This window comes from Microcaecilia unicolor, chromosome 3 (genome assembly GCF_901765095.1).
Source record: "Microcaecilia unicolor chromosome 3, aMicUni1.1, whole genome shotgun sequence".
Taxonomy (NCBI): Eukaryota; Metazoa; Chordata; class Amphibia; order Gymnophiona; family Siphonopidae; genus Microcaecilia; species Microcaecilia unicolor.
This window is the reverse complement of record NC_044033.1, coordinates 9,444,075-9,470,401: the sequence shown is the minus strand read 5'-3', so window position 1 is coordinate 9,470,401 and position 26,327 is coordinate 9,444,075. Positions and strand designations below refer to the sequence as shown.

General features: G+C 44.6%; 1 protein-coding gene across 1 annotated transcript in view; it reads right to left on the bottom strand.

Annotated features, from left to right (window-relative positions):
- Window positions 1–26,327, bottom strand: part of CMTR1 (cap methyltransferase 1) — a gene marked incomplete at its 3' end in the record, with an annotated part of 151,237 nt that overhangs the window by 3,084 nt on the left and 121,826 nt on the right. The window contains 5 exon segments of the mRNA XM_030195764.1: window positions 4,368–4,499; window positions 10,442–10,510; window positions 18,343–18,400; window positions 18,594–18,650; window positions 23,936–24,115. Coding sequence (XP_030051624.1) covers window positions 4,368–4,499; window positions 10,442–10,510; window positions 18,343–18,400; window positions 18,594–18,650; window positions 23,936–24,115 — 496 coding nt within the window.

Genomic DNA, 26,327 nt, shown 5'->3' with positions numbered 1-26,327 from the left:
AACAAAACTCAAAGAAGCTTAAAGAAAAGAATTAGACTGTGACTTTTACATACAAAACAAAGTTACTTACTAGGGCTGTACCAAATATTTGTATTCAGTTGAACATTGATTTCTATTTCAATACGAATAATCCGGGGCTCTACTGTGCTAAATCCTACTGAAATAAACACCAGATCTCTGATTTCACGTTACTTCTTTTATTCTGTTATGTTAAAGCTCAATGCCCATTATTCATATTCTGTATCTGGCTGAATAATATTTTTCATTATTCGTATTTGGCCGTATAGTAAAATATGCTAATTTGGTATAGTTCTATTACTTAACTGTGTGTTCACCAAGGACTGCAGGATACATATTCTCATATAATGGTGATGTCATCTGACAGATCCCCATGCAGAAACAGCTCTCCAGCTTCAATAAAACTTTTGAGAGTTCACCGCCTATGAGCGTGTCTTACTGCCTGCCGCTGCCGCACAAGACCTAGCCAATTGAGTGTCTAGCTAACAGAATTCAACTGCAAGAGGAAGAGGAAAGGTATATGAGAATATGTATCCTGCTGTCCTGAGAACATCTGCTACAGGTACCTAACTTTTTATCCTAGGATAAGCAGGATGTCATTCTCACATTTGGGACTCCCTAGCTACAGATTGCCTTCAACAAACAAGCAAACAGAGGAATAAACTGATAGCCTTACAACCTGCAACACAAATAAATGAACCTAGGGGAGGTAGGGTTGAATTCTAAACTCCAGATAAATGTATTTATTTATTTATGGAGAACCATCTGGCCAAACCAAGTGTCGGCTCGAGAGTCCTATTCCAAACAATAATGTGATGTAAATGTGTAGACCAAAGACCAGATTGCAGCTCTCAAATTTCCTCTATAAAACCTGACCTCAATAGTGCTACCAAAGCAGACATAGCCCTAACATTATGAGCTGTGACATGGCCCATCGGAGTCAGACCGACCAGTGCATAAGTAAAGGAAATGCAGTCTGATAGCCAATTTGAAGAATACGTTCATTTATTTTTTTTTTTGCTGATGGCAGCTACCATCCTGTTTGAGTCAAAAGAAATACAGTGGACTTTCAATGATTCTACTGTTCATTTCCCTTTTGAGGTTGTAGTATCCGATACCACAATTAAGATCTATACTGTGGTAAAGAATTTGGGGGTACTTTTCGATACTACACTGTCTTTTACAGCTCAGATTCAATCTATGGTGAAGTTGTCATTCTTTAAGTTGTGTTTGCTTAGTAAATTACGTCCGCTCAATCCTCAATGTGATTTTTGACAGGTCTTGCAGAGTTTAATTCTGTCAGGTTTAGATTAGGGTTACCATATGTCCGGATTTACCCAGACATGTCCTCTTTTTGAGGACATGTCCGGGCAACCGGGCGGGGTTTGCCAATCTCCCCTTACTTACTACTGCCCCGGTGGTCTAGTGACCTCTTCCGCCTTCGGGGCAGGAAAGAGCCCCCTCTTTCCTGCCCGGAGCGCTGCCCTGCATGCTTCCTTCCTGTTGCTGATCTCGGTGCCGATTCAAAATGGCCGCCGAGAGTTGAAGTGTACTTGTGAGACTTCAAGTCTTGGCGGCCATTTTGAATCGGCGCTGAAATCAGCAACAGGAAGGATGCATGCAGGGCAGCGCTCCGGGCAGGAACCGAAGAGGTCACTAGACCATCAGGGCAGTAGTAAGGTAAGGGGAGGGGGGGGGGGGGAATGTGACAGGGGGCGGAGAGAGGGCGTGAAAGGGGGTAGGGCATGTGTCCTCCTTTTTGGGGGACAAAATATGGTAACCCTAGGTTTAGATTATTGCAGTATTTGTTATGTTGGCGTGCCTGCTGTGCGCATTAAAGCACTACAAGTTGTGATGAATTCTACAGTTCATTTACTATACGGTTTGTCTAAACATGAACACATGACTCCTTTTCTTCAGCAGTTGCCATGGTTATCTATGCAAGATAAGATCAAGTTCAAGCTTATGGTGATGGTTCATCAATGTTTATATCATGAGCTGTCCCTGTATTTACGGATTGTCTTCATTGGTACCATCCAAAGTGGGCACTTCGTTCTGACAATTCCTGTACATTGGAGGTGTCTGACTTTCAATTTTTTGACTGAATATACAGGGTGGAGGATTTTTTCTGTAGCAGGCCCAACAGAATGGAATAAACTCCCCGGTGCCCTTGGGAGCCAGAAGAACTCATGACTGTTTAAAAACCTGTTGAAATAGCATTTTTTGATGGAAGCTACAATTCCTCAAAGTCATTTGGTATAGCAAGGACGCAGCGCAGTGATGAATCTGTTTGTATTGTTTTTGTTATTTCCTTGAATATGTTAGTAACTGAAATGTTTAATTTTTATTATGTAGGTTTATTTTGTAATCCAGTCTGGATAAGAGTGGCATAGAAATGCTAATAAATGAAATGAAATGGGTTTTAGTCTGCTCCAGGTTAAAAGGCCAATGCTCTTTTGCAGTCCAAAGTGTGCAGAGCATTTTCAACTTTACATGCATGAGGTTTTGGAAAAAATGTTGGTAGAACAATTGCTTGGTTAAGGCAGGGCTGACTCAAGGGACTGTGGTGCCCTGAGCCAACTTTTGCATAGGTATTCCCCACCTCACCCACAATCTGTTATGAATCCCTCCCCTTGCCCACACACCAGCACCTAACCCCCTCTTCTCAAGGCCCAACTACTCCCACCGGTGAAAAAGGGCACCATCTGGCATCTCACCCTCTATTATTTTCCCTCCTCCTCAACCCCCTCCCCTCCAGTCTACCTTCAAACTCCTAGAGGATGCCAGCAATGGCAGTAATTCACACGTACTGTCTGCACTGGGTCTGAAGCCCTCTCTCTGCCATATGCCACGCTGCCAGAAGTAGAAACTTACAGCTAAAAGAGAAGGACAAGGCAGAGGACAGGACTCCAAGCTGAGTCAGGCATGGGCAGTGTGAATTGCTGTCACTGTTGGCACCCTCTAGACCAGAGCAAGGATGCCAGAATGTAGGTGGGTGTAGAGAGGGATGAGTCACGGAGATGCCAGTCCAGGATTTGGTGCCCTTTATCACAGGTGCCCTGAGCCAGTGCTTCACCCGGGTTACGATGGAACTCTGACTTACAGAGGAGTTTACGATGTGTGTGCAAAACCTATATTGTTGAAAAACTTTGTGTACCATGGCCTGGAGCTCACTGACCCTATGGATGAAGTAACCACCAGCAAAAACAGTTGTACATTGTTTTATTGTAATAAACTAGCTAGACACAGAAGCAATGTTATTTATTATGCAAATGTGCAACCCACCCACCCTGGAGTGTCTTCCTTTCCACCCACCCCCAACCTCACTTATAGTGCTTTTTTTGCAGGGCCCACCTGCCCAAGTGAGTCGATGTCGGTATTCAGTATAGAACGAGAGGACATGAAATGAGATTGAAGGGGGGCACACTCAGGAAAGATGTCAGGAAGTATTTTTTCACAGAGAGGGTGGTGGATGCTTGGAATGCCCTCCCACGGGAGGTGGTGGAGATGAAAACGGTAACGGAATTCAAACATGCGTGGGATAGGCATAAAGGAATCCTGTGCAGAAGGAATGGATCCACAGAAGCTTAGCTGAAATTGGGTGGCGGGGGGAAGAGGGGTTGGTGGTTGAGAGGCTAGGATAGGGGAGGGCAGACTTATACGGGGTCTGTGCCAGAGCCAGTGATGGGAGGCGGGACTGGTGGTTGGGAGGCGGGAAATACTGCTGGACAGACTTATACCGTCTGTGCCCTGGAAAAGACAGGTACAAATCAAGGTAAGGTATACACATATGAGTTTATCTTGGGCAGACTAGTTGGACCGTGCAGGTCTTTTTCTGCCGTCATCTACTATGTTACTATGTATAACCAGTCTGCCTCCATCCGCTAAGGTAGAAAGCCAGCTGATCCCAGTACAAAGAGGACAGAGGCAAAATGTCCATCATGGGAAATTCGAGCACTACTAGGATCGGGATTTGTGATCCAGGGGCTCTAAGATCACTGGGGAAATCTTGGAGAATGAGTAGAGGGTTGGGATGGAGGAGCAGGATCATGAGAGGAGGAAGAGGGTAGAAAGAAAAGGCCCCATTCTCTCCACCCTCCTCCTACCGTTCATTGCAACACCCACCAAGATCCACCTTTCACCCTCCAGTGCTCCAAGAAGATGAGGAGGAGAAGGAAGAACAAGAAGAATATTCAACTATGGCAGTGAAATTTTCTTTTAACTTTGGAACGTTATATTCACAACCAGCCCACACTCCACAGTTCCACTTTTTTGTCTAGAAATTAAGGCCTCACTAAAATGCACATGTAAATATAGCTATTACCTCACAAGCAGAAGCAGTGACTTACCCCCATGGCTAAAAGAAACTTCTGTTCACTGCCTGACACCATGCATCTGTAGTCTAGTACATGCTTGATCTTTTCCAGTGTGCTGGAGTTGAGCAGCATTGGTTTGTGACTGAAAACGTCGATGTCAGTGCTCTGAAAACAAAGCAGTAAAAAAAAACATCATGAAATGAGCAGGGTATGTACGTTATCTGCTGAGCTACACTGAAGAAAGGGAACAGAGATATTCACTGTGGGAAAGCTGCAGATAATTTTGATAACGTGAAGAATGAAATGATTCAGTCTCATTACTTCCTTTAAAATGTTCAATAAGGTGGGAATTCAAAAGATGTCCAAGAGGATCAACATAGGATGAAAAAATGAACTACTATTGAAAAGGCCTAAGCTAAATCCAGACAAATACAAGGCATGTTGCATTCTGAGACAGCACAAATGTCCCCGTACACAGAGGACTTGCAATCTAAGTTTGTACCTGAGGAAATAGAGGGTAAGTGACTGCTCAAGGTCACAAGAAGTGTCAGCAGGATTTCAACCCTAGTTTTCCTGGTTCTCAGTCCAATCCACTGCTCTAACCACTAGGCTACTCCTCAAGAAAACAAGGGACAAACATGAGGGATCTCTAAGGGAGAAGAAGGCATTGTAGAGCTAATTGGTCAGTATGGACATATATACTGGATATACTATATGGTTCATCCGGCATCATTTTCTACATTTATTTGGCTCTCAGCCTCTAGAATGGAGGAACACTCTTTGGAATTCTCTATGCAGCAAAAACTTTAGCCAGGATTTAGGTGATATTTTGTCTATTATGTACAAGGGAAGGACAGACTTTGACACACCAGACCAGTCCAGGAAATCTGTGGGTCATTGTATCCATCGACCAGCAAGTGGAGATACAGACTACAGAATTCTGCTGTGTCTTATTAGAAACCAGTGGAGTTCTAGCAATTCAGTATTTCGATATTAAAACAGTGAAGCATAGCAAAGGTATAAAGGAAACAACTTAACTTCCTTGTTCTGTACATTCACAACAAACAGGAACAGTTGCTAAGAATGAGAATATCAATCAAGAACAGTACAGAAAATGGGCAGGAGATTTGACTGGTCTGATGTGACTAAAGGAAGAAAATTAGCATGTAAGATCTAATTTCCCCTTCCTTAGAGAGAGAGGATGGTAGTTCCAAACAGAGCTGAGAGGAGGAAGGAGAGGGGCTGAAGAGGTAGGGAGAAGGGTCAATAACCTACAGACTTCTAAGTATGAACCCTAATACAACTGTAATCCCCCAGCTCAGCTGGGAGCCAGCTGACCAGGACCTTAGACTAATCCAGGAGCTGTAAAGAACACTATCAACCATCTGCTGGAAACAGAACTGAACAATGGGAGCTGTATACAGAACTGATAGAGCACACTGGAATTCCGAGTTCCCCCATCTCCACCTGTTGGTCAATGGACACAATACCCACTTTTCTAGAATAATCTTAGGACAACAAGGAAGTAATATTAGACAAACACATAACACAATTTTTACATTATAACTTAATTTAAGGAACAAAGTTATCCAACACCCATATCACTAATATGCAAAAGTAACTGCCCCCTTAGTTAAATCAACCAATTGACCAAATTTAATTGATAATTAAACACAACCACGCTTGATTGCAGCCAGCCCTGTTTAATCTAAACCTCACTATACATTAAACCTTACCATGACAGTGAAGTAGTCACCACAAAATTTCTATAAGAACACTAAGCCACAAAGGAAATTCCAGAAGACAGTTGTTTTTTTTTTTAATAGCTTGAAAAATACATGTAAAAATTAATTGCGGGGAAAATATACTACCAATTACCCCAACTACCGGAGAAACAATATCTCCTTTCCATTGCACAAACAGCCAAACACAGTAAAAGCAGAAAAACGCTGCCGCGTCAAGGGAAATTGCAGCTGCAGGCAAAACAATGGCGGCCAAGCGCGCCAAAATGAGAAGAATAAAGTTCGGGGGAGAAAACCACTGACCGGAACGACGAAGAAGCAGGAAGTCCGTGCCGCCGAAAAACAGATAACCTCCGATGCCGCACAAAACATAGTTTAGCCTCTGGCCCGACAGGAACCGTCAATACAGCTCCCAAGCTATACAGACCCGTCCAAGAGCGAGCACGCGCTTAACAGGTCACGCCTCTTTTTTTTTTTTTTTTTTACAAACTACCGCCGCTACAACGCCGGATAGCAGAGGAAAAATAATGAAGATAACAAAAAAACGCCGATTAAAGTCACAGACGCTGACTTTTCACTTTTTTTTTTTTTTTTTTTTTAATATCTCGTTATAAGCCTGGGGAAAGCAAAAACTACTTCCTTTAAATTCCTTTCATTTGAATTAAATTTTTTTTTTTTTTTTTTAATTTTACTTGATTTAATTCTTTAAAAACAGCTGCCTATTAAAAGTGGCTGCCTCTCCCAAAGACGGTACACCTTTCCAGAGAAAGGGACGGCCCTTCCCTGCTAAGCCAGGGAGATGGGGAGGAAGGGGGGTGGACTCGAGACACCCGAGTTTAACACCCCAGAGGCTGTCAAAGAAAGAAAAGAAACCCTGTCAAGCCTCTAATTACGATTCCAGGCACAGAAGAAGTATTATAAATATATCTGTAATATCTTATAGAGAAAAAGAGAGAGAGAGAGAGAGACTAATGGGCTCACTTCCTACCTGCTGAGAGACTGAGAAAATACTGAGGCTAAGGTCAGGGTTGCCAGGTGGAAAATTTTTTCCCACCCAAACGAGCCCAAATCCAGCCCAAAACCCGCCCAAACTCAAACCCCGCCCCTGACACCCCCACCCCCGCCCTTGCCGTCATCAACCCCGCCCCCCGCCATCATCAGCCCCGCCTCCCCCATCATCGGCCCCGCCCAAAACGTCACTAACCCCGCCCAAAACGTCACTAGCCCCGCCCCCGCGGCCGAAAAAAACGCCTAAAAAACCGCCCAAAGACACAAAAGAAGCCCAAAAAACCGCAACCCACCGCGGGCAAAATTTCCCGCGGCAGGTTGCGGAAAACCGCCCACCTGGCAACACTGGCTAAGGTCACATGGCCAGGGCTCCTATTGGCTCTCTAGAGTCAGAGTTTTTCTCAGTCTCCACCTGCTGGTAGGCGGCACAACCCAACAGTCCAATCCTGGTCCGGTCCGGAGGGACGCTAAGGAAAAAAAACGTTGTTGAAATGTATCAGTCTAGAAACGGCTTTATAACCCGCTCCAAAGCTCTGCAACTCCACCGAACCATAGTGACAGTCATTCTCTGGAGAAGACTTGGAACAGTGGTGAATCTTTCCCAGGAATGGCTGACCTGCCAAAATTAACCCAAGGGCACAGCAACAAATCTAGGAAGCCACAAACATTTCAGAAGAACATCCAAAGATCTACAGGCATCTCTAGCCTCAGTTAAAGTCAGTGTTCATGACTTCACAATAAGAAAGAGACTGAGCAAAAATAGGATTCATGAGAGAACAGCAAGGTGGAAAACACTGCTCTTATCTCACATTTGCAAAAATATATCTGGATGATCCCCAAGCCTTTTAGGGATAATGTTCTGTGGACAGACAAAATCAAAAAGTAGAACTCTTTGGACTGCAGAGGTTTCAGCATGTCTGATGTAAAGTAACATACATAACATAACATAGTAGATGACGGCAGAAAAAGACCTGCATGGTCCATCCAGTCTGCCCAACAAGATAAACTCACATGTGCTACTTTTGTGTATACCTTACCTTGATTTGTACCTATCCTTTTCAGTGCACAGGCCGTGTAAGTCTGCCCAGCACTATCCCCGCCTCCCAACCACCAGCCCCGCTTCCCACCACCGGTTGAGTTGGTTGTCTGTTGAGCACTGTGTCTCTGTAAAGAATCACTGAGTGCAAAATACAGTATTCCACAGTAAGATCACCATACCACCGCAGTCAAACATGGTGGTGCAAGTGTGAGGAGTGGGGATGCTCTACTGCCTCAGGATCTGGAAAACTTGCCATTATTGAAGGAACCATGAATTCTGAATGCACCAGAAAAGGAAAATGCTAGTCATCTGTCCCTGAATTGAAGCTGAAGAATAACTGGGTTACACAGCAAGACAATGATCCAAAACACAAAAGCAAGTCTACATTTCAATGACTCAGAAGAAGCAAAATTAAAGTTTGCATTCGCCTAGTCAAAGTCCTGACTTAAACCCAATGGAGATGCTGTGGCAGGACCTGAAATGAGCAGTTCTTGCATGAAAACCTACAGATGTGTCTGAATTAAAGCAGTTCTGCAAAGGGGAGTGGGCTAAGTTTCCTCAACAGAGATGTGAAAAGACTGATATCAAATTATAGGAAGCGTTTGGTTGCAATTATTGCTACCAAAGGTGGAATTATTAAGATTTGGGGGCAGTTTAGGGGATAGCTGATGGTATGGATGAGCAGACTGGATAGGCCAAATGGTCTTTATTTGCCTTCATTTTCCATCTATATTAATAAATTCCACCTTGAACATTCTGAAGCTCACTCCAAGGCAGAGAAGCACAAAAATCCTGTAGTCTTCGTAGGCTAGGACCAGTCACCCTCACTCATAGACCCGCCCTCAGCCACGCCCCATCTACTATAATAAAACTCACCCTCAACGTTCTGAAGACAACGTTCTGAAGTCACTCAGTCACTCCCTGAAGGGTTCATGGATTCATGGTGGTGAAGCCACAACAATGACCATGTCTCTCTGCCCTGCCCTCGCATGACGGACCAATCAGAAAAAACACCCTCAACATTCTGAAACACAAAGGACCATCACAACACCGTTCCCAGGCAACACTAGGCAACGTAAGACGGACCAATCAGAGGAAACTACGTGACAATAAGGGAGGAGCATTCCCCAGCAGAGTGGCTCATTATCTGTGCAGCACGAGAGCACAGAACCACTGCTTGGAAAGAGAGAAGAATATTCCTGCTGTGGGTATGTGCAAAAATAAACCGGGGGGGGGGGGGGGGGGGGGGGGGGGGGAGAATTTTTAAATGCCTAATGCCCGTACTGAAGAGTGCCAGAGGGTCCCATAGCAAAGACTATATTTGGATCGCTTGACATGGAGTCAGAGGAGCTGGAAAACAACGTGCCCCGTCACCATCTGGGACGTGGGTGAATAGGACAAGCTGCGGCCCAGCTGGAAGGATTACCCGCGACCCAGCCAGCAGCAAACAGCGACCAAGGAAGGGGGAGGAGTACGCGTGTTTCCCTACTCCTTCCCCTGCCTAGGAATTGCTGGAGACTGGCTGCCAAACTAACGAAACAACCGCACACCGACGCACCACCTCCATCATTCAAAAGGCATCCACTCTTTCTTCAACAGAAATGCAAACTAATAATACAAAACAAAGAATACCCGTTTTCTCACGCAGCTACAGGTAACTCCCCACCCCCTTCCTCTTCTGCCAAAGCGGCCGTGCCCAACCATCCCCAGCCTCAGGCAAGCCGTCTCCCACCCTCGCGGATTCCCCGAGCACCCGGAAAAAGACGGCGCAGCTTCCCACAGTGCATGTTCCAGCTTCCCCTGCAGCCGGCCTGAAATGGACACATACACACACACAAAAAAAAAAACCACATGCTAGCGTCCGTTTCATTGGTTTCAGAAACGGGCCTTTTTTACTAGTGTTTCTATGTCCCACATGGGTGATATGGATGCTGTTCCTTAAATAAATCAAGCCATAATTTAAAAACTATACTATGAGTTTACTCAGTTTCCTTTTGTTTAGTATTACAGTTTGTTTAAAGATCAGAAAACTATTCAGTGGGACAAATACACAATAATAGGGGAAATCAGGAGGGCGGGGAGACCTTTTCATATCACTGTATATGTCCAAGTTGCAGCACAGTCTGTCTTTTGTGGATTAGCCTCATCAACCACCTTTACACCCACAGATGGAAGGAACATGGTCATCCTTGGTGACAACTGGAAACTGATCGGCTATCAATGAATAAATACAGTAGCACAATAACAACTGTATGTGTTGTTGTTGCCAGAGGATTCTCATTCCCTGAGTAAGGTCAAATGTAATATGAATGTCTCACCTGAATTAGATGAAAGAACATGTATCTGGGATCACAAGATGAAGGGGCAACTCGTGCCCTATCTGGGATCTGCAACAAGAGGATTTCTCACATCAGTAAACATAAGGACAAAAGATATGTCCTGAGTTAGACCAAGCTCCACAAAGCCTATCATACAATCTCCAGTAATGACAAACCCAGGTCACAATGCAGGACAAAGTAAAAAAAAAAAAAACCCAGATCAAATGTCTCGTGGCTTATTTCAAAGAATCATGCACAGCTACTTACCTGTAGCAGATGCTCTCTTAAGGATAGCAGGATAGAAATCCTGACAGATGGGCAATGTCATCACAGCTCACCTGGAAACTTTTCTCCAGCACCGATGACAGGACTTGTGAGTGTGCTCACTGTACATGCACATCTGATCCCGCCTGCCACTGTCGTGAGAGATCATTAGTACATTTCACGCTTTATTAGAATGAAACTCCTCAGGGAGGTAGCAGGATTTCTGACGATTTATGTGTTGTCCTTCGAGAACATCTGCTACAGGTAAATAATACTGTTTTCTCCAAGGAAAGCAGGGGAGTGAAATCCTCATAATATGGCCTCCCTAGCTGCAAGCTACTTTCAGCAGAAAAGAGGGGAACAATACAACCAGTGGTACTGCAAACATTCAAACTGTTTTTGGTGACAAAGCAGCCTTGTGTTTTAAGGAGAAATTAGGTCTTATGTTATAATTTTCTTTGCATTAGTCTTTCCCATTATTCCAGAACCTGTGGGACAGTTGTGGCCATCAATCAGAAGGTGGAAACAGAGAACTGAAAACTGAGCTGACACATCTCTCTCTTGTCATCCAGTCCAGCTCCTCAGTATTTACATACTCAAGCAGTAAGGATAATACTTAGAATAAACACAACCTTAAACAGCTCGCTAACCTAACACTAACAAGACGAGCAAACGTGTGTGGACCTCTCATCTCTGGACAACTTGCAGAGAACAAGAGGTATGCAGGAAGCACCATGCAAGGTGACAATTATTTGACCCATTACTTCACACCGAATAAACATTTCAGAAACCACGGGCGGGCCTCTGGAATAGTAGGAAGGACTAATGGAAAGAAAATTATCAGGTAAGACCTAATTTCTCCTTCCACTATTTCACAGCCTATGGGATGTATATAAGTAATCCCTAGAGTGGGTGGGATCCTGGCACCATCGCTCTGAAGACCAAAGTCACAAAACTGGCTTCAGAGCACACTGCAACGTCCACCTTGTAGTGCTTGGCAAAGGTATGCAGCGTCGATCATTTTGCCACTTTGCAAATATCCATTGGAGACAGTAAGGTAATCTTCGCCCATGATGTCACTGTACGCCTTGTAGAATGAGCCCACAAGATCCGAGGAGCCTGCTTCCCCAATAAGCTTAAGCAATAGTCTCCATCAGCCACCTAGCAACTGTGGGCTTGCAAGCCATGAGGCAAAGCCTCTGTTTCACAAATCGGACTGTGCTTTTTTTTAGTAAATTCATTCATGACTTCCAGGTATCTAATGAGGCCTTTATGCACATTAAGAAGCTTCAAGGAAAATTACTGAACATCCTCTCCGCGAAAGGACGGAAGATCCAAAGATTGGCTGAGATGAAATGTTGATACCACTTTTGGAAGAAAAGAAGGAACGGTATTGTAAGGAGTCCCCTGCCTCCAAAAAGTGGAGAAAAAGATCCTGACAAAAGAGCCTGAAACTCTAAAACCCTACCTGCCGACGCAACAGCCAAGAACGCTGTCATTAACGTAAGATTTCCTTGCAAATACCTAGTGACATATGGAGAAAATTCATGTTTTTCTTGATCCCCTGCAACTAGAGAATTTCCTTTTGGATAAAATTTAGAGTAACTTGATTTCTGATTTTTTTTTTCTCTAGTTTCTAGGCAGGTGGTGTGGAATTAGTATAGGTTTATTCTCAGTCTTGCAAATTATTTGTATACTAGAATGTTACCTTTACTCTATGGGTTTAGAGAAGGTTTTTCCTTGAGGTGGCCTAGAACATACTAATTATGTACTTTATGGTATTGTTTTCTTTAATGTACTGTACAGCGCTGCGTACGTCTAGTAGCACTATAGAAACGATAAGTAGTAGTAGTAGTTAAATGCATTTTTGAAACTTATTTAAAAAAAAAAAAAGAGGCTTCTGCAGAGCTCGAAGGACTAAATTAAGGTTCCACTCTGGACATAACGTACAAAATGGAAAGAGCAAGCGGCCCACTCCCTGCAAGAGTTGAGTGATATCTGGATGAGCCGCAAGATATGTCATCTTTAGTCGGCCCCTAAAACAGGCCAAAGCCACAACCTGAACTTTTAGAGAACCCAGCGCCAATCCTTTCTGAAAGCCTGCCTGGGGAAATGCTATGATGCATGTGATCTGAGCAACCCTCGAACATCCTCCACACCCTCGCATACACCATGGATGTAGAGCATTTCTGCACCTGGAGCAAGGTAGCAATGACCGAGTCAGAATTACCTTTTTGTCTCACCTGAACCCTTTCAATGGCCAAGCCATAAGACCAAAAAAGCACAGATCCTCCGTGATCAACGCACCTTGCTTCAGTAGGATGTGTACCTGTGGAAGACAGAAAGGATCCCCACCCAGCAGTTCAATCAGGTCCGAGTACCATGGCATTCGCAGCCAATCTGGGGCTACAAGAATTATTTGATCCTGGTGTAATGCGATCCTTTACGATACATGGGGTACCATGGGCCAAGGAGGGAAGACATATAGTAGATGTGCCTCCAGCCAGGCCTGATGTAAAGAATCAAGCCCAGTTCTTTTCAATGGGTGAAGACCTTCCACTATGGCATTCTGTTTCATCACCATCAAGTTCAGAAGCTGAGAACTCCATTGGTCCAGTATCAGCTGAAAACCCTGGCTGAATAGTTTCCATTCTTCTGGGTCCAAGGAGTGCCTGCTGAGAAAGTTCACCTCCAAGGGCCCAGTATGTGAGCTACTGACAAGCAGAGATTTTTCTCTACCCAACTCATGAGGGAAGCCGCCTCCACTGCCATCGGACAGCTGCATTGTCGGAGAAAACTCATACCAGGGCCCCTGCCAGAAAGGGAGCAAATTCACCTAAGGCATTCTGTACTGCCCTGAGCTCCAAGAGATTTATCAACCACTGAGACTCCTGTTCCGTCCATCTGCCCTGTGTCAGATGGAACTTGTAATGAGCTCCCCAACTTACTGGTGACCATTGTCTCCAACTCCCACTGTGTTACTGGAAAGGGAGTTCGGATGGTCAGATGGGCGACAACCACTGCTGCATACTCTGTTTGGCAACCAGTGTCCAAAGAAGATGAAGGTTGTACTTCTGTAACACCAGAGACCAGCGGCTGAGAAAAGACTCTTGAAAAAGGCTGCATATGAGCCCTTGCCCATGGCACCACTTCCATCACCGCCATCACTGACCCCAGACCCTGGGACTGCAATGACTAAGGAGATGATGAATGCTCTGCCTTTGCCTCTCAGTTGGCTCCACTGCAGACAGAAGTTTTAAATTTTGTATGTTGGGTGGGAGCACTGCTGTCTACCATGAAGGATGCGTGGATAGCTGTCCTTCCTAAGCCTAATAAGGATGTGGCGGAGTGTTCTTCTTACTGTCCAATTTCTGTCTTGAATACTGATGTGAAAATCTTGGCGAAGATCTTGGCTTTGAAGCTGGTGGAGGCTTTGCCTTCCCTGGGCCACCCAGATCAGGTGGGCTTTATTCCAAGGCATTAGCCTCTGATGATATTTGACACACGCTTGTCCTGATGTATTTGGCTAGATCGTGACAGGAGTCCCATTGTTTCCTAAGTATCGATGCGGAAAAGGCCTTCGAAAGGGTTCACTGGCCTTTTTTGTTTAAAGCCTTGACCGGCTTTGGTTTTGGTCCTGGTTTTATCAGATGGATCAGAGAACATTACTATGCACCTCGAACTTATATACATGTTAACGAATGCAATTCATTCCTGTTTGGTCTCCAGAGAGGTACTCATTAGTGGTGCCCTCTCTCCCCCCGCTCTTTGCATTGGTAATGGAGCCACTGGTGATTAAAATCCGAAGTAATTCGAGGATTCGGGGTTGGGGGAGAAGGAGTGGGGGTCTAAAGAGGCTCTTTTTGCTGATGATGTTCTTTTGACCCTCTCTCCTCCTTTAGAGTCCTTTCCAGCGCTTTTTCAGGAACTTGATTCTTAAGGTCAGGTTTCTGGTTTTAAGATTAATTTCACCAAGACGGAAGCAATGGCTTAGGGTCTGTCTGTTGACTTTATCCCTCAACTTGGGTACCTACTGCTTTGAGGTATTGGGGGTTTTCATTACAAAAATGTTGAGGATTTGGCTACTGCCAAACACGTTCCCCTGATAAGAGAGATTAGGGATCACTTAGATCGCTGTGAGTCATTGACCTTGTCTTGGTTTGGGTAAATTGCCAGTGAAAATTTAAGTGCTACCCTGTTTGCTCTATCTTTTTCAGTCCTTACCAGTGCCTCTTACCCGCTCTTCTTGGTTCTATGCAAATGCGTCTTCTGAAATTCATTCAAATGAATGGCAAGGTAAGCGGCCTAGATTCCCTCGCTCTATTTTGTATCTTGATCGGAAGAAATGGTGCGGTTTAGGTGTACCTCATTTGGGGTTATATTAAAGGGCTGCTCAGGTTAAAGCGGCAATTGAGTGGTATCAAAATAATAGCCATAAGCTGTGGGTACATTTGGAACAGCATATGGTTGGGGGATCCTTGAAACTGGATCAGTTGTTGTAGCTTCCTCCCAGACATAGACGCTTAAAGCCTGCTTTATGCCCGGTCATCTTGCATACTTTTCTCCTGCTGGGATAAAATGGATAGATCCAGGAGATTTTGTCGTGGTTGTCTCTAATTGCTTACAACCCAGCATTTTTACCGGGTTGTATTCCCTCAGTTTTTACTAGATGGAGGCAGCTTGGTTTGGAGTGCTGGGGGCAGGTGGTTGATGATGAAAGTTTTTTCAGTTTTGCAGCTTTGGCTAAAATTTATCAGTTGCCTCAGAGTGATTTATACGCTTACCAGCTTCTTCACTTTTTTTACTACCTCCAGTTTAAAGGCTAAATTGTTTGAGGATGAGACTTTCTTGGAAGGTGTCCGTGCAGATTTTCATGGCACTAAGCCACGCTACCTAAGTGGGAAAAAATATGGATGTCATAGGAGCTATACAAGAGCTAGGGATAGCCGTTAATCAGATGACAGGAGAGCGTAGAGATATCGTGCTGACCTTTCTTTAAGTGAGTGAGGGTGTGTTTGCAGTTTAATCTCTTGATTTCATAGTGTATTTGGCATTATTTAATCTCCTCTTGTACAAAGTTACAAGAGACCCTGAAGCAGCCGTGCAAAACGCTGGCCAACGTCGGCTCGGCACATCAACAATAGAAAGAGGAGCACAGCACGTAACGCTGTCCTGAAGCACTCACTACAAAGTTAAGTGTGGTGTTCTTTGATTTGCAATATATGTAGTTTACCGTCTATGAGGTTATATGAGATTATTTCTAACCAGCAGGACAGTACAGCATTAGGTTTTTTTTGGCCAATGATGAAGGCAGGGTCTTTGGACCCATTATAGCTTCAACAGATCGATTCAGGACCTGAAAGCTCTTTGAGGCCTTTTTTCCTGCTGGTCATTACACAGCTTGTGCTTTAGATAGTTTTTTGTCATTTTCTGACAGCAGATCTTTTTGTGTATTTCTGTATATTTTAGTCGATCTGCACCCGAACAACATTCCAGTGTAAGTTTTTATGTAACCTGCTCCGAACATGAATAAGGGATATGGTGGGATATGAAACTCTAGTAGCATAGCATAGCGAGATGGGCAATAGGGGTGGGTGATTGTATTTTTAGGTTGTACCTTGGTTTTTTTTTTATTTTTCATATGCCTGCTGGCTTATTATGCATATTTGTTGGACCTTGCTTAGCATGGAAAGGATAGACAAGTCATAAATGCATAAATGAAATGAAAAATGACCCATCCTTAACAGTTTTCTAAGTCTTTCATTGCTCCCCACATCTAATATCATGCTTTCTTTTATCCTGATTAGTGAGAGCCCTCTGTTTGGTCTTCCTGACATCACTCTCTCCCACCATCTCCCACAATAATCCCTTATTTTACATTCAATTTAGTTTCTGGTAAACACACAGAGTTAATAGCGTGAATGTTTCAACTATAGTTTCCAAGTTTATTAAGAATTTACTATACCATCCAATGGCAGCCTTCTGGGCAGTTTACAAACTAGCACAAATAAACATTAAATGAGACACACTGTAGATGAACAGATATGAAGGAGGGGGTGGAACTATAATGTTGAAAGGAAAGATACTGACACACAAGGAAGAGAAGGTTCTGTGAGGTTAGCGGGATCTCTGACTGAAAATTGAAGAGTGAAAGTTCAGCTAAAAGCATCATTAAAAGATAGATTTTGAGGTCTGCCCAACTTTGTTAATAATGACTGTAATCTTAAGTAGCCTGGAAGAGTTTTCCAAAGTTGAGGTCCCTGAACTGAAAAAGAGGATGGCCCAGTGGCGTTCCTAGAGGGGCTGACACCCGGGGCGGATCGCCGATGCACCCCACCCGGTGCAGCGCGACCCCCCACCCCCGGCGAAAGGACACCCCCCCCCCACTCCAGCGAAAGAACCCAACTCTGGGTGCATGCCACTGGGGGGGGGGGGGGGGGGGGGGGTGCCACGCGCCGGTCAGCATCGTTCATTTCCATGCTCCATCTGCCCCGGAACAGGTTACTTCCTCTTCCGGGGCAGAGGGAGCATGGAAACGAACGACGCTGACCAGTGAGCAGCAATCCCCCAGCAGCGTGCACCCGGGGCAGACTGCCCCCACCTTGGTACGCCACTGGGATGGCTTAATATGTTCGTGAGTAATGACACAATATGAGGGGAAAAACTAACTGGTTTTGTTGGGCAGACCAGAGAGATCTTGAAGGACTGTAGTGAATGAGATCCTTTGAGAGATATAAGGATTCTCCTGTGGTCAGAATTTTGTAGACTAGAACTAAGATTTTATGGTTATATGATGGTTAATCGGCAGCCAGTAAGCATTTTGATATGTGGGGTAACATGATCATATTTCCTTCTATTAGTGATCAAACGTATTGTGGTGTTCTGAATGAGTTGTAAACGTCTTAGTTCTTTAACACAGAAACCATGATATAACGAATTACAGTAATCAAGTTGAGAGATTACTAATGAATGGACCAATATATTGAGAGCTGAGGGGGTGATCAGAGCACGAATGGACCGAATAAGCCGAAGCTTGTAAAAACAACATCTGATGACTTTGGATATTTGAGAGTTAACGGAAAGGTTAGAATCGAGTAAGGATCCGTACTGTATCTACTTGCAGTACTGGAACGTTACAAAGGAAAATACCTATGGGTGCTGAAATATTGATTTTATGTGGAAAAAAAGACAAAGCTGGATTTTGCAGGATTAAGAATGAAGTTATGTTCACAGAGCCAGTCTGCAAGTTTACTAAGTTTCTGGTTGAAAGCACTGATCTCATTGACATCTTAATTATCACTCAATTTGTTTCTGATTTTTCCATACCTTTGTACTGTTCAACACCCTATCATAACGTGCTGTATTGAAGAGCCACATACAGAAATTAAATTAAATCAAGCTGGTAGGAAGGAGTGAAATTGGGAATTGTAGAGAAGCATTTTCAAGTGCACAGTTACGGCACATAATTCCTTATATTCCACCTGGGAAAACACATCTGTGTGCCCACCATATGCAACAATAACCCACTGAAAGCATTAATATTGACAGTTACGAATGCAATGGGCAGCAAGGAACTAACAGAGCAAGTGGCAATCTGGACCACTATGACATTCTCTGCTCCCCAGGATGGTACTCACCCCCCAGAGTTTCAGACACTGTTTTCGGATTTCTGCCTGTCGAGGCTCATTCAGCATCCTAAGCAAAAGGGTCAGATTATTAGAGGATGGTGTCCATACGCCTCACCTCCCTACCTCATTTACAAGTCCAGTTAATTGAAACTCCTACTTAAAAGGCTGCTCTTTAGAACTAACCACAGCCTTAAACTGAGGGAAACTATGATGGGACTCGTTCCCCTTTATTTCAAGAAAGAGAGAGAGTTTTTACTTACGAATCTTGAACAAAAGCATGAATTTTGGCTAGAGCTTTGATTTGAAATTCACAGTTCCTGCAAAAATATTTAAAAAAAAAGTGAAATTAGTAAATTATTAACAGCTAAGAAAAATTCTACTGGCTGCTGTTAAGCCAGCCCCCCCCCCCCCCCCCAAGAATGCTTGCTCAGTTTTTGTGCATGTGTGAAAAACGAGCATACACAGGGTGAGGGTCCAGCCCATGGAAAGTGCCACTGACTGCGAGAGTTCAGCAGAAGAGGGACCTCTTATGCTGGCAGGGCTTAGGGATCCCTGCTGGCCTTAGCAATGCTGCCACAATTTTTGAGTAGCCTGAGCCCAAAGTAGGGGGGAGGTCCAGGCCCCCTGCCATCCCCTCTCCTTCCTGGCTATACCACTGTGGAAACCATGCTGTTCCTAGGCAAACAACATTCCTGATAGGCAAAGAGTCTTAATGGCATGTCAAACAGATACAGATTCACAAAGAAACATGGCTAATGATGATAATGACCAGCAGGCTGACCCAGTCTGCCTAGTTATTTTCATCTGTGCTGCTCAAACTCAAATATACCCCGGATGTACAAGTTTCACTGCCTAAAGGATTTTGCTTCTTATCCAGGGTCTGTTTTGGCATGGTTCCTCTTTGGTCTTCTACTATTCTGGATAGATAACTGTACAAATCCTTATAGTTAAACCAACATCCAGCTGCCTTTACTTTTGGAGTGGAGGAGTGGCCTAGTGGTTAGGGTGGTGGACTTTGGTCCTGGGGAACTGAGTTTGATTCCCACTTCAGGCACAGGCAGCTCCTTGTGACTCTGGGCAAGTCACTTAACCCTCCATTGCCCCATGTAAGCTGCATTGAGCCTGCCATGAGTGGGAAAGCGCGGGGTACAAATGTAACAAAAATAAAATAGATACTATTGGAGATTCTACATGGAATGTTGCTACTATTGGAGATTCTACATGGAATGTTGCTACTATTTGAGGTTCTGTTGCTACTATTAGAGATTCTACATGGAATGTTGCTACTATTGAGATTCTGTTGCTACTATTGGAGATTCTACATGGAATGTTGCTACTATTGGAGATTCTACATGGAATGTTGCTACTATTGGAGATTCTACATGGAATGTTGCTATTCCACTAGCAACATTCCATGTAGAAGGCTGCGCAGGCTTCTGTTTCTGTGAGTCTGACGTCCTGCACATATGTGCAGGACGTCAGACTCACAGAAGCAGAAGCCTGCGCGGCCACATTGGTGATGTGCAAGGGCCGACTTCTACATGGAATGTTGCTAGTGGAATAGCAACATTCCATGTAGAATCTCCAATAGTAGCAACAGTGGAGGAGTGGCCTAGTGGTTAGGGTGGTGGACTTTGGTCCTGAGGAACTGAGAAACTGAGTTCGATTCCTACTTCAGGCACAGGCAGCTCCTTGTGACTCTGGGCAAGTCGCTTAACCCTCCATTGCCCCATGTAAGCTGCATTGAGCCTGCCATGAGTGGGAAAGTGCAGGGTACAAATGTAACAAAAATAAAATAGATACTATTGGAAATTCTACATGGAATGTTGCTACTACTGGAGATTCTAGATGGAATGTTGCTACTATTGGAGATTCTACATGGAATGTTGCTACTACTGGAGATTCTAGATGGAATGTTGCTACTATTGGAGATTGTAGATGGAATGTTGCTACTATTGGAGATTCTACATAGAATGTTGCTACTATTGGAGATTCTACATGGAATGTTGCCACTATTGGAGATTCTACATGGAATGTTGCTACTATTGGAGATTCTACGTGGAATGTTGCTACTATTGGAGATTCTACGTGGAATGTTGCTACTATTGGAGATTCTACATGGAATGTTGCTACTATTGGAGATTCTACGTGGAATGTTGCTACTATTGGAGATTCTACATGGAATGTTGCTATTCCACTAGCAACATTCCATGTAGAAGGCTGCACAGGCAGGACGTCAGACTCACAGAAGCAGAAGCCTGCGCGGCCACATTGGTGATCTGCAAGGGCCGACTTCTACATGGAATGTTGCTAGTGGAATAGCAACATTCCATGTAGAATCTCAAATAGTAGCAACAGTGGAGGAGTGGCCTAGTGGTTAGGGTGGTGGACTTTGGTCCTGGGGGAACTGAGTTTGATTCCCACTTCAGGCAAAGGCAGCTCCTTGTGACTCTGGGCAAGTCACTTAACCCTCCATTGCCCCATGTAAGCCGCATTGAGCCTGCCATGAGTGGGAAAGCGTGGGGTACAAATGTAACAAATATATGTATTATCTCTCTCAAACCTGCTCTCAGCACTGACCTTTTTTATGTACCTCAACCATGCTTAAATTCTGTCACAGTATTGGCTTCAAGCATCTCATCATATTCACTTCCCTTCTTTCCTCCAGTGAGTGAGTGTTCAAGTCCCTCTGTATAGGGTTTTTATCTAGGCCATCTTGCTACCTTTCCCTGAATTGTTCCAATCCTTTCAAGGTACTCAAATCGGGCCACTAATTCCCTATACAATAGTATTAAGCCATTCTTTTCCTGTTGACACCCATAAGCACCGCCATACTGGGAAAAGACCAAGGGTCCATCAAGCCCAGCATCCTGTCTCCGACAGCAGCCAATCCAGGCTTCAAGAACCTGGCAAAACCACAAAAAATATCTATATATATTTAATAATGTTCAATGGACTTTTCCTTCAGGAATCTGCCCAAAAACCCCTTAAACTCCGTAAGGCCAGCTGCTATCACTACATTCTACGGTAATGAGTTCCAGAGTCCAACTACACGCTGAGTAAAGAAAACTTTCTCCTATTTGTTTTAAATCTACCATATTCTAGCTTCATCTTGCGTCCCCTGGTTGTATTATTTTTTGAAAGTGTAAACAAACGCTTCACATCTGTCCACTCTACTCCGCTCATTATCTTGTAGACTTCTATCATATCACCCTTCAGCCGCCTTTTCTCCAAGCTTTGTATCCAAGCATACTGGTAGTTTTCTTTATTGTTTTATGTCCATTAACTGTTATGATGATTCTGTCTAGATCTCTCCACTCAATGGCTGCCTGCTCTTGTCCTCACTGGTAAGTGGCTAATGGAATTTTGTGCCCCAAGTACACAATTTGACATATTTTGCACTGAAGCACAGTTTTAAAACCCTTGATCATTCGTCTCCATTTCATGGTGAGTAAATGATAGCATATAGAGACCAAAACGAACCACCTAATCTGTACACATGCAACATACCACCAACTCCCCACACCCCCATCTTGTCCTTTACCTGGCATCTCTGCCTTCCCACCATCCTCCACAGCTGTCTACAGCATGCCCAAAATCTGTTAGTGATGGCCTTCATGGTTAGTAGACCATTTCAAGCCTTTTCATCTTTAACTTTGTTTCGTATAAAACCATTAAGTTAAATCAAATTCCCATACCATCTTCTACATCTTATTACCAAATTTTATGATTAATACTCAAGATACCAAGATTTCATGGTTAAAATAAAAAAAAAATCCTACCTCCATGCTCACTTAAGTTTGGACTTCAACCATGGAATCCCTGTGTTCTTCTACCACCAATGTTTAGGGTTGTAACCACTATTCTGCACCACAAAGGTTACCCCCAATACCCTCACAGAATCGCCAAACAGTAATACAATTGCTGTTTTGGGCTGAATTGCCACTTATTGCACATTACCCCTGCACTTTTATTTTTCCATCCATGTTATAAATTTTAAGAAGTTACATTATTGGGCTCATTTTCGAAAGAGATGGACGTCCATCTTTCGACATAAATCGGAAGATGGACGCCCTTCTCCCAGGGTCGTCCAAATCAGTATAAATCAAAACCCGATTTAGGACATCCCCAACTGCACTCCGTTGCAAGGACGGCCAAAGTTCAAGGGGGCATGTTGGAGGTCTAGCGAAGGTGGGACTTGGGCGTGCCTAACACTTGGACGTCCTTGACCCATAATCAAAAAACACAAGGACATCCCTGACGAACACTTGGAGGTTTTCCCCGGACCTGTTTTTCTTACGACTAAGGCACAAAAAGGTGCCCGAAATGACCACATGACCATTGGTGAGAATAGGGGACGACTTCCCGTTACTCCCCCAGTGGTCACTAACTCCCTCCCACCCTCAAAAAACATCATTAAAAATATTACGTGCCAGCCTCTATGCCACCCTCAGATGTCATACTCAGGTCCATGACAGCGCATGCAGGTCCCTAGAGCAGTTTTAGTGGGTGCAGTGCACTTCAGACAGGCGGACCCTGGCCCATACCTCCCCCCCTTTACCTGTTGCTTTTGTGGAGGAAACAGCGAGCCCTCCAAAACCCACCAGAAACCCACTGCACCCACATCTAGGTGCCCCCCTTCACCCGTAAGAGAGCTATGGTAGTGGTGTACAGCTGGGGGTAGTGGGTTTTGGAGGGGTTTGGGGGGGCTCAGCACACAAGGAGTGGAGGAGTGCCTAGTGGTTAGGGTGGTGGACTCTGGTCCTGGGGAACTGAGTTCGATTCCCACTTCAGGCACGGGCAGCTCCTTGTGACTCTGGGCAAGTCACTTAACCCTCTATTACCCCAGGTACAAATAAGTACCTGTATATGTAAGCCACATTGAGCCTGCCATGAGTGGGAAAGCGCGGGGTACAAATGTAACAAAAAAAAAAAAAAAAAGGTAAGGGAGCTATGTACCTGGGAGCAATTTATGAAGTCCTAGGGTGCCCGGTTGGTGTCCTGGCATGTCAGGGGGACCAGTGCACTACAAATGCTGGCTCCTCCCACGACCAAATGGCTTGCATTTGGTCATTTCTGACAAGGACCTCTTTGGTTTCGAAAATCACCAAAAATCAGAAACATCCATGTCTAGGGACGTCCAAATCTAGGGATGGCGAAATTTAAGGATTTGGACGTCCCTGATGGTATTTTCGAAACGAAAGATGGACGTCAGCGTTTTGCAAGGACTTCCAAATCGCAACTTGGATGTCCCTTTCGAAAATGCCCCTCGATATCTTCCTACAAGCTTAAGAATTCTGTATGTCAAGTGGCAAGATAAGAAACCAGTTAGTAAGATACAGCAGCAATGGTGACCTGGATGGTTTGAGCACCTACAAAGAAAGGCACATAACAAGGCACACCATGAAAGGAAAAGAGGTCCAGGAAGATCAAGTCAAATGTGGCGTCAAAAAGATGAAAAGGGCTTCACTGAGCTGGATATCAATTGGTCAGAAGCAGTTGATGAAAACATAAGACCAACAAGTGAGCAAGATGAAGGCATAATAATAATAGTATAAGTTATAAAAGCTTACATCATCTGCAAACATTTGCTAATACTCACTTCTCATTTGATTTGATCATATACTCAGAAAACTCAAGGTCTTCCTTGATGACTTTGATGGGAGTAACGAGATTGACATCTTGATCAGAATTGCGTAGGTGGTTAAGTTTCATATTCACAGAGAACAGATAATCCCGCACATCGTCAATGCCCATCTTCAAACTTCGACACACTATGTACCTGCCAAGCAAAGAAACAAGACAGACATAAGGAAATCTGAAATGCTCCCAAACTTTTCTGAGACTCGCTAACAGCAGAAACTGGGTTCTCTCCTACTGTAAAACAATAACTGGAATCTGTGAATTCTTAGGCCTTTTCTCTTTCTCTTCTGAGTACATAATTAAAAGCCTTTCCTAATCAATCAAGAGAAATATTTCCATGTTCTATAAAACCTTGGAGATCTATAACCAGAAGAGCATCTTGCTTTTGTACAAAAGAAGGACATTTGAGTTCAATACATTAACTGTCTCTCCTCAGAAGACATGAGAAAAAATGAGAAAGGATATACACCAATGTGCAAAAGTAACAACTTAAAATATTTCCATTGTATTGTCAATGACTAGTTATATGCTTAAGTCTAGAAAGTTATTGAGAATTTTTCTTTACTTGTATGAGCTTATGTTTGTTAGATGGCATCACAGCCTAGATAACTGCAAGATGATTATACAAATTTTCAAATATCAAATATCAGTCTGCTGCCCCTCACTATCTTTCTACCCTCATCTCCCCTTACATTCCAGCCCGTAACCTCTGTCACAGGACAAATCCCTCCTCTCAGTACCCTTCTCCACCACCGCCAACTCCAGGCTCTGCTCATTCTGCCTCGCCTCACCCTATGCTTGGAACAACCTTCCCGAGCTCTTACGCCAAGCCCCCTCCCTGCCCGTCTTCAAGTCTTTGCTTAAAGCCCACCTCTTCAATGCTGCGTTCGGCACCTAACCCTTACCGTTCAGTGAATCCAGACTGCCCCAATTTGACTGCCCCTATCGGACCGACCGTTCACTTGTCTATTAGATTGTAAGCTCTTTGAGCAGGGACTGTCTGTCTTTGTTAAATTGCACAGCGCTGCGTAACCCTAGTAGCGCTCTAGAAATGTTAAGTAGTAGTAGTAGATCAATGTAGTAATATCACTATGAGTGTAATTAATCTTGTATAGTCATCAATCACTCTTTCATTCGGCCTTGGCATAGGCTTTTTCATTAGTAGTAGCATTCAGGTACATTAGGAATTTCTCAGTCTCCAGAGGGCTTACAATCACATCATGTCCAATTTATCTATTGTCGTTATAATGGAGTGCACCAGCAGCAAAATCACAGCTGTAGCCTTCTGCCCAATCCCAGTAGTGCTGTCACAGTACAGCAGGTACATAAATCTTTCTCTTGTACCATTACAAAAGGAATTAATACAAATATTTCCACACACAAATATCATCCTATATAATAATTCTCACCATCAACGTTCTAAAGTAGCTGCCTGTGTCCGTGGCTCCTGAGCTAGGCTCCATAGCTAGGCTGACGTCACTCACAGCTGATTCCCAGGCAAGGGGAGGAGTAGGGAAACATTGGAAGTGTGTTTCTCTACTCTTCCCCCTGCCTGGGAATCAGCTGTGAGTGTGCCGCTCCTTGCAACACAACAAGCGCGGCACCGCAGACAACCCCCCCTCGGTGAATCACCCAAGCCCCCCCCCAGGCACCACCCAAGTCCCTCCCCCCAAGCACATCAACAGCCCCCCCGGGCACCACCAAAGCCCCTCCCACCCAAGCACATCAACCCCCTCGCCACCCGCAGCTGCCAGTTCAAGACCCCAACTCCCTCCCTCCGATTTCCAGAGCCCCCCTCGGAGTTCCTGACCCCTGGACCCCCCTACCGCGACCCTCTCGAGCCCCACTTCCCGCCACCAACCCTCCCCCGCCGCAGTCGCTTACCTGTGCTGACTGGGGACCCGAACCCCTGCCAGCTGAAGTCTTCTCGGCTGCGCGGCGTGGGCGAATGACATGATCAAGTTGGAATCAGTTTGTGTTCGTGCATCTGACGTCAGACGCACGCACACAACCAGATTCCAACTTGATCACGTCATTCGAGAAGAGGACTTCAGCTGGCGGGGGTTGGGTCCCCCGCCAGCACAGGTACGTGACGGCGGCAGGGGAGGGTTGGCGGCAGGAAGGGGGGCTCGAGAGGGTCTGTAAATCGGAGGGAGGAAGGCAGGGAGGTGGGGTCTGGAACTTGGAGAGAGGGAGGGGGGTCTGCAAATCGGAGGGAGGGAGGTGGGGTCTGGAACTCGGAGAGTGGGAGGGAGGGGTCTGGAATTCGGAGGGAGGGGACGAGAGGGGAGGAATGCACCACCTGTACAAAAACTTTAAAAAAATAAAACCCGGGGGGGGGGGACGACCCT